General features: G+C 53.2%; 1 protein-coding gene across 4 annotated transcripts in view; it reads left to right on the top strand.

The window, feature by feature from the left end:
• The first annotated feature begins 1,699 nt into the window (after positions 1-1,699).
• PAX5 (paired box 5) overlaps positions 1,700-12,486 on the top strand; it is a 223,819-nt gene continuing 213,032 nt past the window's right edge. For 2 of the 4 annotated variants that reach the window (XM_030567764.1, XM_030567762.1), the window contains exon 1: positions 1,700-1,797. In XM_030567764.1, coding sequence (XP_030423624.1) covers positions 1,752-1,797 — 46 coding nt within the window. In that variant the 5' untranslated portion in view covers positions 1,700-1,751. Of the gene's footprint in view, positions 1,798-10,754; positions 11,095-12,486 lie in introns of those variants that run through there. The other 2 variants (XM_030567765.1, XM_030567763.1) reach the window with 1 other exon arrangement.

Here is a 12,486-nt window from a genome sequence, read left to right as displayed (position 1 = left end):
ATAGGATGTTTACATTCGCCTGAAACTAGCTTGGAGTATGTGGGTGCTCATTTTAGTCAAAGCTGGAGTTTAAAGATTCCCTGTCCGCCTTTTTCATTGTAACCGAGACAGGTCGGCGTTTAGCCCACTAGAAAAATGCCTTTGCCACCCTCTGTACGGTGAAAGAATATTTTGCATAAATGTATCGTTTGCCATTAAATCGATATCGGCCCTTCTCACCATATTCCCCCCTTTCCACTCGCTAAATATGCTAGAGAGGGGCTTTCGCTTTGCTAAAACTGTCTCCACTGAAGCATATTCTGCACTCAGGGAGAGAAAAAAATAAGGTGTCTAGAAACTATTTTGATACCAAGTTCAGCTGCAATGGCAGATAGCGAAGTGTGGGTGGCTTAGCCGTCTCGTGGAACAAGTCGATTTTCGACAGGCATGAATATTTCCAAACTAATCAGATTGACTACAACAGCGAAGGAGCTTAAAGTGCAAATGCTTTTCTTCGGAATAATTTTGAGTCCGATATTTAATTTTCGGTTAAAAATGAACAGCATCCCGCCTTGAGCACAATTGTAAGGCCTATGTTTGTGTGTGTGTTTGTGTGTGTGCACATGCACGTAGGATAGAGGCCGTAAAACACGAGACACACATATTGTGAACATAAAAATCCACCGAAAAATCTGTATTTCCACCGAAGACTTGCTCCTGCGTAAAATTACAATATTTGAAATGTCTCCGGTGTTAGAATGGTTACAAATGAAAATAAGAAACGTTTTCCTTAATGCCTTACTTAAAAAAAAAACCCAAATCGAAGTACACGACTGCATGAAATCGAATGATCCCTTTTAATTTTTTTTCCTGAGGCCCGTGGGACGTTATTGTTATGACTGGTCCTTCGATATAATTTCGGAGGGCACCGTGTAAATAAATATTCCCCCTCGAAAAGTCTAGCCTAGGCGCCTCTTTAAAAAACAATCAAAGCTGAGATGATTGTTGAAGGTGCTGCTTCTAGTTCACGATCATCTGGGCTAGTTTTGCAGTATGGTGACTTTCTAAGCAAGAAGCTGATATTAGGACAAAAGGATCCTTGGTAAGGGACTAATTTTGGTCTGATTATCCACGCAGATATATTTAAGCAAAGACAAGTGCCCCTCCCTTTAAAGCGAGTATTCGATCAAATATTGCAGGCAAGAGGAATATAATACGTAATCATTAAGTTTAAGAGGAAAAATGATTTCCCGGTGTGTCCCCATCAGCCTTTACTGTTGTTTGCCCATTTAACGCTCTGAAAGTTGGTTTTGATGAAAAGTTGATCAGGTTTCCAGCTATACATTAAAGCCCTTGACTGTTTTTGTTTCAGTAAAGTCACAGGCGTCTCTCTGCCTCCGCCTTTCGCTGCTCTGTAAACAGCTAAAGTCACACTTTAAGGCAGTTGGGTTGCAAACAAACTTTGATTCCTGCTACAACAGATGTCAGAGTTTCTTGGTTTTTGGCTGCGTCTGGGGACATCTTGTGATGTTTTAGAGAACAGGACATGATCTCACATGGCGAGAAGCTTTTTAGTTCCTTAATCATTTCACGGTTCCTTCGGAGGCTTTTTTTCCACCTAAAACGTTTAGTTTCAGCTCAGTGATCAGCTGCAAAGGCTCGACGGGGAGCGGAAGAGTTGAATTATTCCAACCTGCAAGCAGACCGTCAAAAAAAAAAAAAAGTGGAAACTTTTTTTCTCTGTCCATTTCACCAAGTCCTGAAAAATCAGAATGGAATTAGAGAAAAACTACATGACTTCCAGGACTGGCCGAACAGGTAGGACTGTCCTCCTGGGTTTTAAAGTAGCTGTAAATAAATATGCAATTTCACTCTCTAGCCCGAGAGCTGCCTGTGCGTTGGGCACAAGTAGTTTTCATATACGGTGTGTGTCTATATGAATCTATAGGTGGGTGTCTCCGTGCATACATGCAGTGTGATACTGATCTGTTCTCACGGCATGGGGATAGGGTTATATAGCTCTGGGTTTACAGGCACTGGGTTATGTTTGGTTGTACTGGTAGGGGCTTCAGTGGCTTACAAGCCCAGAGACTCGCTGCTTGGAAAAGACGGTAAGAAATGTTCAACCAGCACAGGGGCTGCCCTGCCCCGCACTCAGGTACCGAGCTGCTGGTGGAGTGAAGTGGCCGCATTGTGTTTGCCTGGGGATGTAGCTTTTGGATCGCCAAAGGGATTATCTCGAGATCGACCATTTTCAAAGCAAAAGTCAACACTTGCGCCAGGCATGGCAGAGTTCGGGGGCGCTGGGTGCGGGGAACAAGGCTGGCAACCATTTGCGTTTCCTGCAGGGGTTTCAGCCACCCAGCCAGACACTCTGTTTGTTTTTTTTGCGGGGCGGGGGAGGGCGCAATCGGCAAGCGGCCAGAGCTTTGGAGGGCAGGCTCAGTGGACGGCCACAAACACGATCAGGAGCATTGCGTGGGTCCCACCGCTGGATGCGTAGGGGGGTTTGGGACAGTCCCGGCGAGGGGGCATGGCTAGACAGAGCGCAGACCCCGCGGTGTCAGCTCCAGGCTCGGGACTTCCTGACCCAGGAGGGGAAATCCTCCACCACCACCCCCCAGCGCATCGCCCGCACGAGCAGCCGGGCGAGCTCTGCTTTCTTCGGGGATGCTCCGGACGCTGTTCCGGCTGGGGGCTGTGACTGTCACACTCTGTAAAGGGGCTAGAGATCGGGGCGTTTGTGAGGGAGGCCGAGCCGGCGCTGGGAATGGCCTGGGGGGTGGGGGCGCAGGGATCTGCCCCGCAGTGGAGAGCCTTGAGTGTTCCCGGGTCCCGCCAAGCTCGCTATAAATCATGCAAGTTTGCAGCGATCGATGGGCCCGTCTATTAGTTAAATCGCCTGATTCATCGGTTAATCGATAACGCGTTTCCTTGCGCTTAGCTGCGGGCCCTGGGAGGGGCCGGGGAAGGCCCTGGTGGAGGGGGAGCCCGCTGGGGGGTAGGGGAGGTCCTAAGCCGCGCCCAGAAGCTGCCCCGGTCCCCAGCTTTTGGCTGCTCCTGCCAAAGCTTTGCCATCGTCCCTGGTCGGGGCTGGGCCTTGCTTCTCCGGGGCCTGCCTGCCGGGCCCTGCGGTGGCGGCTCGCCCAATCTGGGCAGGAGCCGGACCCAGCACGATCCGAACTGAGCGTTGCCTGGTTGTGCCCTAGGCCATCGGTCCATCTTTGCTCTCAACCGGCTGGGGGCGGTGGGACAGGCCCGTACCCAGGGCAAACCGGCCTGGGTAGCCGGCTAGTAGCCACGCCACAGGCAGGTGGGGAAAGCCCAGACCACCCCCCCGGGAGATCAGGGGAAGCAGGCCGGGAACCCCAGAATCCTAGGGGGGGGAGCTTCCCCCTAGGCCTGGTCTGTAGTTACAGCCCTAAACTTTGTGCCCCGTGTTCACTCTGGACGGAGACCGGCGCCCTGCACTCTGTGCTTGCTCCTGGGTCCCGTTCCGATGATGTCTCCAGCCAAATCGCAGACTTGTCTCCCCTGGCCTTGGGAAGAAAACACAACCTGTGTCCGCTTTGTAAAGGGCAGGCAGCGCATCCGGCGCTGCCCGGAGGACTGGCAAAGATGCGGGCGCGGGGGGTGATGGCTGGAGCAGGATGACTAGACCGTCACCTCCGGGCCAGCCCTGTTTTCACTCCGGTCTGTACACACACCGCAGCGGGAGGCTCGAAACAGAAAGGTGACACGGAATAGCGGAAGTCATTTTCGGCTTTATTCTGTATGGCCTGTTGCTTCCAGCCTCCCTCAATTGGTTTCCCTTAAACCAATTTCTGTCATTTGCTCTCTGGTCTTCCTCCTTTAAGGGCTGGGGCCTTCCTTTGCCCCAGAGAGTAAGTGCTTCTAAACACCAGAGACTGAGCCCAGCAGCTGTGCATTCCCCCACCCCAGAAATAGGTACCTTCATTCCGTGATTACTTTATTTTGGAGGCTTTGGGGGGAGATTCTGGCCCCCAGTTTAGTGTGAAACAAAATGCCTTCGTCATCAGAGCTTTCAAACGGACACCTCTGCTCTGGAAATGGAGCTGATCTAAATGACTGTATGTAAATTGCACCTGCCACCCTGCCTAGCAGTGTCCGTCTCCCCAGCCTAGAGCTGGAAGAGGGGCCTGCCTTGCAGAGACATCCAATCACAGCTGCAGCCTCTCTCCCCTTCCCCCCCCCCCACAAGGTATTCACTTGACTGGTAACAGGGTAGATCCCCATATCCTCTAGTACGCTCTGCCATTCTCCGTGTCTAGACGGGAACGGAGGTGGGGGGCGAGGGGGGGTACCTGACGCAAAGTAACACGGATCAACTCAAATCTTCTCGCCTCAAATTGTCCAGGGATACCTGCAGCTGTGGGCTGGAGGGGGGAGAATCTTACCCCTGTTTTTTCGTGCGTGGGGTTAAACGAGGGTTGATGGACAATCTAGTCTCCCGGTGCTTCTCAGGCCACTGAATCTAGAGTCTGTTAAGGGAGGCGCTTTTCCCCTCTGTGACCCGTGTTTATTTTCAACTCTGATCTCACCCTCAAACCCTCCCGGGGCAACACACGTGGGACTCACGCTTCCATTCCCAGCTTTCGCCGTCCTGGGTGGGTTCACATCATCACCCATCACTACTTCATCTGAGATGGTTTAAAAAACAGTGGGTGGGCGCTGGGTGACCTCGAGGTCCGCCACGAGAATGGCAACTGCATTATTTATCTTCCTCGGGTTTAGAGGGGAGAGGGGGCTCGGGAGAGGGAAGGGTTTTGTCTGCAATAAACCCTCTACCTCACCAGAGCCCATCACGGGAGGGGGAGATTGAAATAAGAACTAACAAGGCGGATCCCTTGCTCCAGGCAAACCTCTAAAACACATAGTTAATAACCATCAACATTGCTGGTGCAATGGTGTCCTGAGAACTTGATCTGTCAAAAGCGACAGAGTCCTGTGACGAAGTGGGTATTCACCCACGAAAACTCATGCTCCAATACTTCTGTTGGTCTATAAGGTGCCACAGGCCTCCTTGTCGCTGATAACTTCATGTGGCTGGTGACCGCAGCTTAGCACGTGGTGTGGGAAATCGCTGCACGCCGGGTTTAAGAGTTGTGTAAATAGATGTATATTTTCCAGTCCCACGGGATGAGCATGTTTGCATCTTTGGGTCTGGATGCAATAACCTCGGATGGGCTGGTCCTAAAGAAACGCCTTATTATTTATATTGTATGATTTATTTGCTCAAAAAAGCTGGCTGTGCAGTACTGGAAGGATGCTTCCGATGAAGCCTGCTGGGCGTCTCTCCGGACTGTGTTTCTAGAAGTTGGGGGGGGGAGGTAGGGACCAGGGCGCTGATGGAAAGTTACAGGGAAATCCTCTTCCCATGTATTTGTCCTTCGCAAAAGTCGCCTTTGATGCCCGCTTTGTGCCAGTTTTAGAGTAAATCCCTGCCAGCTCCAGCGACATGGGCTGGATGCAGTCGAATTGTTCGTGATTTTATACAAGTTTCACCCGCCTCCTGAGTCCTTTTGAGGCTCTCTCCAAACCCCTCAACGTGCTGGTGCCTGGCACACGCTGGCTACAGCTCATTAAACCCGAGCGCCCCAGGGCAGGCTGCTCGCCCTTAGCCAAAGAGATCTTGCAGCACTTCGGGACTGCTAAGGGGTCCCGCGTGCTCCAAACTGGTGTTACCCATAAGATTTTTTTCCTCAGTGAAAACTCCCGGAAGGTGAGATTTCCCTTCTCGATTGAAACGGACCGCGAAAGGCTTTTGCGGAGATTTTTGCAAGTTGTTAGCGCGGTGTGATTTTCAATCGCTCTTCGGGCGCAAAGTGAAAATGATCAGGTCAGAATTTGAACCTCCCTATACACCCTGTCGTGACCCCTCTCCTCCCTTCTCTAGCTCTCGAAAAAACACCGACCCTTCCGAGTGTGGCGCTTGGTGCGCAGAATTAAACCGCACCCCCCGGGCAGCTGCGGGAAAGACGCTACACAAATCTGACCTTCTCTGAAACTAAGTTGTGAGGTCAGCGCTGCTTTACTCTGCGTGCAGCTGAATGCAGGTGGGACAGGCTCCGAGTCTGGCAGTTTCTGTAGCCGGAGATTTGCACACACAGGAAGGTGTTTGCCAGCTGCGGGAGAGGCTCCAAAATTGTTTCTGTTAGACAATGGATACCAAAAGCAACTACAGACACTCCACTGTAATCAGATCGTTAGAGATACAGCGGCTAAGTGCCTGGAGCTTGGAAATCCTCGCCTGGAAATCCTTGTCGATTAGCACTTCTCGAAGGAAGAGGAGAGAATACACTTAATGCTGCGCTGGTTCAGTGCAGTGTATAGCGAGAAGCCTTTCGCTTTAAGCGTGTAAACGCCCCGCGGCCAGCCTTCCTCCCCAAACTGCACCGAGCCCCGTTTGGCACAGCGCAGTCTGGACTCTGGGCGGGCGTGGGACAGATTCACCGCACAGCCGAAGCATGGGGAAAGGTGTGTGCCTGGGTGTATTTCGCACGTGCGTTCAGGACAGCCTGGGAGCTGCACACCACGGGACGACACCCGACGGAGAGCCCAGAGGGGCTGCGGGTGCGGTCCCAGGTACATGCACACGTCAGGCTCGCAGGAGGCGAGAAGGCTGGTTTTTGGAGAAGACATTTGCTTGTGCTCCCGATGTAGCGGGTCAGAGTTTGCCAGGCAGGAACTCCCCCTACTGTTAATTTCATAAGGCTGCAGCAGCGCGTGGGGAGAGCTCCTGAACACAAGCAGGGAGGAACCCAGCCAGAGGAAAGGGCTGTTTGGGAAAGGGCTGGCCAATCCGAGCGGTGTTAGGCGTTAAACTGTACAACGCCGAGCCCTCAGGCTCTTAGAAAGACAACGGGGCCAAAGGAAAAAAGGGAGGTGGTAGAGGTAGGTAGTGGCGAGTCAGGACGAGAAACGAGGCGTTTAGAGCAAGTAATAATAATAATAATAATAATCATCATCATCATCATCATCAAAACTAGCCATAACAAATGCCAGCAGCGTATTGCACCGAATAAAAGTGCTGCCTGTGGCAGTGACTTCTGCTGCAGTTTCCTTTTGGCAAATGGCTTCCACTGCTCTGGCTCAAACTAGTTCGTGCACTGGGAAGACCAGGCGCCGTGTGGACGCTGTCTGTGTGATCCGGCTCAGCCCAAGTCACTTCAGCAAAGCTTAGAACTGCCCGGTAGGGTTTTCCCAAACTGTTCCACGAGTCTCTTGGCCAGAGGAGAGCAGCAAGCCGGCCTTTCAACCGGGCTTCCAGGGAACACGTCCACCCGCATGAGGCCGGGTTAGCGCCGGGTGCACAGGACCCTGGTGTGGGTGCCAGCGATCACACGGGTCTGGAGATACCCATGCACAAGAGACCAGGGAAACGCGGCTTCACCCCATGAAAAGCACAAAGCAATGCGAGACCTTGGGGGGAAAGGCCTGCCTGGCCTCTCTGTAGTGTCCTTGGGGCACCTGCTCTCACTTTCCAGAAATGCCTGATTTCTCCCTGGTCTCTGCCCGGGGCTAGACTCGCTCCTACCGCCCCCTCTAGGACTAAGCGAGTCCCTGTGGCCGTGGAATGGGCTGCCTGGGTGGGTTATGGAGCAGACCCCCCTTGCTGAGGCTAGGGGTGAGACTGGACAGGCCTTTCCCCCGGGGAGGCCGACGGCAGGCTCCGGAGCCAAGGGCATGGCCCTGTTTTCTGCACCAGTTTGTGTCTCTCCAGACCTCTCCCCTGGGCAGCGGGGGCCTGGGAAATGCTGCGCATTAGCGTCCAGCACACTCGTGTCGATGGAGGCGCAGACTCCCAGCTAAACCCCGCCCTGGCTCCCGTGCCCCGGAGCTGCCGGGCACTGCCCGCAGCTGGGAGAGGACTCCGGGCTCAGCGTTCAGAGAACAGAGAGCATCGTGCATTGCAGCTGCCCGGCCAGAGACAGGCCTGAGGGAGGCCACGGGCTTGGGCTGGGGGAGGCTGAATAATGCCGAGGCCAGTAGCCCCTGGGTGTCGGTGGCCGCTCCGCAGAGTGAGCTTGGGGTCATGACGCGCATCACTTCACCCGGGGCTCTCAGATCAGCCGCCCCTCCTAGCAGGGCTATTCCTCTCTGCCCCTAACACACAGAGCGCGGCCGGGGCAGGCCAGGGGCTCTCCTCTGCCGGCCAGACCCTGGCTGGGACAGAGCCCCCCGGGAAATACCCAGGAGCGTGTTCCTGCCTCAGCTACACGACTCAGCGATCCCTTCTTTGGGCCTGGCCCACACTGGTTTAGACAACCTCCCTGCTCCAGTGACCCTGGTTCCCTGTCCGCTTTAGATCCCTTATTAGTGTGGAAAGCAAGCGAACAAAACAGAGTAACCAATCCTTACACCTACAATACACAATTTGGCGGTGCTTTGCTTCAGCTAGTCACTTCAGACAGGGAAAGAATTATTTCTGCATCTCTCTCTGTGTGAGACTATTATAAGTATCTTCACACACAGAGTGATTTATATTATATTATATATTAGCATGCATATATATATGTCATACATTGTATTATATATTATATTATAGGAGCATGCATATATATGAGTCATATACATGCATACATATATTTATATATAGGATTCCTCTGTGTGTGTGTGTGTGTGTGTGTGTGTCTATATACACACATGCTCCTATCTAGTCATTATAATATATATATTCCCCTGTGTATAATTATGAGACATTGTCATAATTTATAGTATGTACGATATAGTTTATATATAATATAAATTATATGTGCTGTAAATGTGAGTCTCCGTGTACCATATAATTATACACAGAACTCTATATGTGTGTGACTGTGTAGATACCGTCTGTATAGCTCTATTCACTCTCATATGCACAGCGACACAGGCGGGGTGTATATCTGTACACCTATAACATATTATTGATGATGCACTTGCTGCACAAAGTTATCATAGGAGGGAAGAAATCTAACAAAGGGCACAGTTCCTTAATTCTGCCAAGCATATGCAGCTAGATCCGGTAATAACTATAGATTTCATGAAGGCAGAATAATAACCAGTAGCAAAACAGACGGTATCGAATCTCTTTTGTGAGGTCTGTCGTACGCGGCGCTCTGCAGCCAGGGAGAGGCGGCGAGCTCCTCGGTATATTTAATGATCATTATCGCCCCGCTCTCATTTCGCGGTTCCCTCGGTAAAAGGGAGCATCCTTCTGTGACTTTGTGAAAGTGTCTTTTTGAAACAATTGCTATGGTGGGTTTTTGTTTGTTTGTTTGTTTTGGCCGCCGTCTCATTAACTTGGGAGTGAAAATACCTGGCTGTGTGTGTGTGTGTGTGGGGGGGAAGGTTTCACTTTTACTGGAGGCAAAAAAGTTGGAGGGAAAAAAAACCCGCCCCCGATCTCAGCTTTGCCTCCGGGCCTGTCCTAGCGCGGCTGGGAGCTCTGTGGGGGTCCGCTCGCCAGCAGCTCCTGGCAGGACCCGGCTAGCCCGCGCTTTGGGGCGCTTTCCAAGCGGCGCAGAGAGGAGCGGGAGTGGCCAGGACAGATCAGGGCGCCCGGCCTTTCCGCAGCACGGGGGCGGGGCGGGGGCCCGATCCTGAGCGGTGTGTCCCATGCCCCCCCTGCGGCCCCAGGCCGCCTTCCACGCCCCTATTCCCGGGGATAACACAACCTCCCCCCCCACCCCCAGCCGGACCCAGCCCGCCTGCCATCCCCCATTCCCGGGGGTAACACAACCTTCCCCCCTCCCCCAGCCCCGGGGGTAACATAATCTCCCACCTCCCCCAGCCGGACCCAGCCCCCATTCCCGGGGGTAACACAACCCCCTCTTCCCCAGCCTCCCTCCCATCCCCGGGGGTAACATAACCTCCCGTCTCTCCCAGCCCCCATCCCTGGGGGCAGCACAACCTTCCCCCCCTCCCCCAGCCGGACCCATCCCTCCTCCCATCTCCGGGGGTAACACAACCCCCCCCTCCAGCCCCCTCCCATCTCCGGGGGTAACATAACCTCTCGCCTCCCCCAGCCGGACCCAGCCCCCATCCCCGGGGGCAACACAACCTCCCCCGTCCCCCAGCCGGACCCAGCCCGCCTCCCATCCCCCATTCCCGGGGTAACACAACCTCCCTCCCCCAGCCGGCTGGACCCCACGCTGCCCCAGCAGGGGGAGGGGCGCCCCGGGAGCATCAGCCCGACGTGGTGGCTGGCCACCCCCTCCCCCGCATACTCCCCCCAGTTTGTCAATGAACCGGCTCCGCCCCCGCTCTCCCATTGGTCGGGAGCTGGCTAATCGCTGCCGGCCCCGCCCGGCAGCCAATACGGGGGCGACCGGCAACTTTACTTTTCCGATTGGCCCGCGGGCGGGTGAGTGACGGCCCCCGCCCCCGCTCGCTCCCAGAGGCTGAGCCCCGCGCCGCTGTCCACATGCAGCAGGGTCCTGAAGGCGGCTCCGGCCAGGCGCCTCGCTCCGCCATGGGCGCGCAGTAGCCGCGGGGCAGCCGAGACGGGCAGCGGGATGGGAGCGCAGCGCCGGGCGCCGGAGCCCGCCGGGGCGGAGCCGAGGGCGTGAGGGAGCCGAGCAGCCCGCCCGGCATGGTCGGAGCCCCCGGCCCGGCTCGTCCAGCGCCTTCCAGCTTCCCCGGGGCGGGGAGCCCCCGACTGGTCCGGCCCCGGCCCCCAGCTCACCCCGCAGCCCGCTCCGGGATCCCGCTCCGCGCCTCTCCAGCCCCTGGATTGCTCCGGACCCGCCTGAGGAGCTGTGCCCGCCCGGGGCTCTGCTGACCTTCTCCATGGCGCCCTGACCCGCGCCAGCGCCAGCGCCAGCGGGAGACCTGCAGGGACCGGGCGGCCTTGGGAACCGGACCGCCCCGAACTCCTCCCCAGGTCCCGTCCCGCCGCCGGGCAGGAGGGACCGGACATTGCCGCGCCGGGAAGGATCTTTGGGTGGGGGTTTGTTGCTGGCCTGGAGCGAGAGGTCTGGGCGTTAAGTCCCCGCAGTTTGAGCCAAGGGAGCGGGGCCGAGCGCCGGGGAGTTTAATACCTGACAGGAAAGCTACCGGGGACCGCTCCGATGGAAATACACTGTAAGCACGACCCGTTTGCAGCAATGCATAGTAAGTAGGCGGCTAGTTCCACTTCTCTGACATTTAGCACCGATCCAGCCACCCTGCTTGGTCCGATCACAGCGTCCCGAGCGGTTATTAAAGGGGGGTCGGTGTAGCTGCCTCTGGGCACCACTAGCGAGGACCAGCAGCACTTGACCTGCGCTTTGCAGGCAGGATGGAAAAGACAACAGCCGCCGCCGCTGGCTCGCTCTTTCCCCCTTGAATTCGCGAGATAGACTTCGGCGGTATTTATAGAGAATATGTGTCACCTATATCCCCATATACACGCCACTCGGACCAGCCTTTGCTAATCAGTGTTTTATGAAAGTCAGAGACAGAGTGCACGGAGAGAACCAGAATGCAAATTTCAAACATTGATTTACCTAGCGCAGGTACTAAAACCACCGGGGGAGAACTACAGAGAGGAGTGCACCTTTTATTTTGTTAGAACTTTGCCATCTCGCAGTGAGAGTCAACTGCCAAAACTAAGCAGTACAATCAACCCCCTTAAATAGTTCCACCGAACAGACCCGTTCCTTTTTGTAAGTCTCTCCCCTCCCTTTTGTCGGATGGCTTAAAAAGTTGAGGTTTTCCTTAGTCGACTTTTACTATTTCTCTATTATTTATGTAGAGATAATTTTCAAGACAAATCTTTACTAGAAAAAATAGGTCTTGGAAATATTAGAAACAGTCTGCTTTAGTGTGTATCATTTACTCTCTAGAAGAATGATGTACAAATATTTCTAAATCAAATTTCTCTTTTTCTCTCTTTCTCTCTGAGAAAACATTGTGTTTGGATGATACTGAAAAGTTTGGTCTGCAGCATTTCTGCCAAATTTAAAATACCGATTTAGCCTAAAAATACCCAGCAGTTATCAATGATAAACTGAGTAAAATAATTTTCTTCTAAAAACATAGAATTATTGTTTACAACATCAAAGTCTAAGTGAGGCAGAATGGCTAACTAGCAGAATGTGTGTAATATGTTTGCTTGAGGTTTGTTGTGCTCGAGAGGCTGGGAGAAGATTTATCCATTAACACAGTGTTATGTGAAATGACATCTTCTCTCATGGTGAGTTAAACGCTGGATTAGATCTAGAGATTTCAAGGAAATATAAAGTAGAACTAATCACATTTCCCTTCTGCACTCCAGCCTTTTAGCCAAGACAGATTTGTTTTCAGAATAAAAGAACGTGATATATAGATGGACATTATCTATCTTATAATAATATAAATTTAGAATAGGACACACAGTACATGATTATAGAAGGGCAAACTGTAAGCTTACAGGGAAACGTATAAGATGAACTACAAAGAAAAATACAACTTTTTTTATTAAAAGAACTAAGGTTATATTTTAGCTAAATCGAATTTTCAAACTAACCTGCTTTTTAAAAAAAG

This window comes from Gopherus evgoodei, chromosome 6 (assembly GCF_007399415.2).
Source record: "Gopherus evgoodei ecotype Sinaloan lineage chromosome 6, rGopEvg1_v1.p, whole genome shotgun sequence".
Lineage (NCBI taxonomy): Eukaryota > Metazoa > Chordata > Testudines > Testudinidae > Gopherus > Gopherus evgoodei.
The sequence above is the reverse complement of the archived record's forward strand: the minus strand, read 5'-3'. Positions and strand labels throughout refer to the sequence as shown.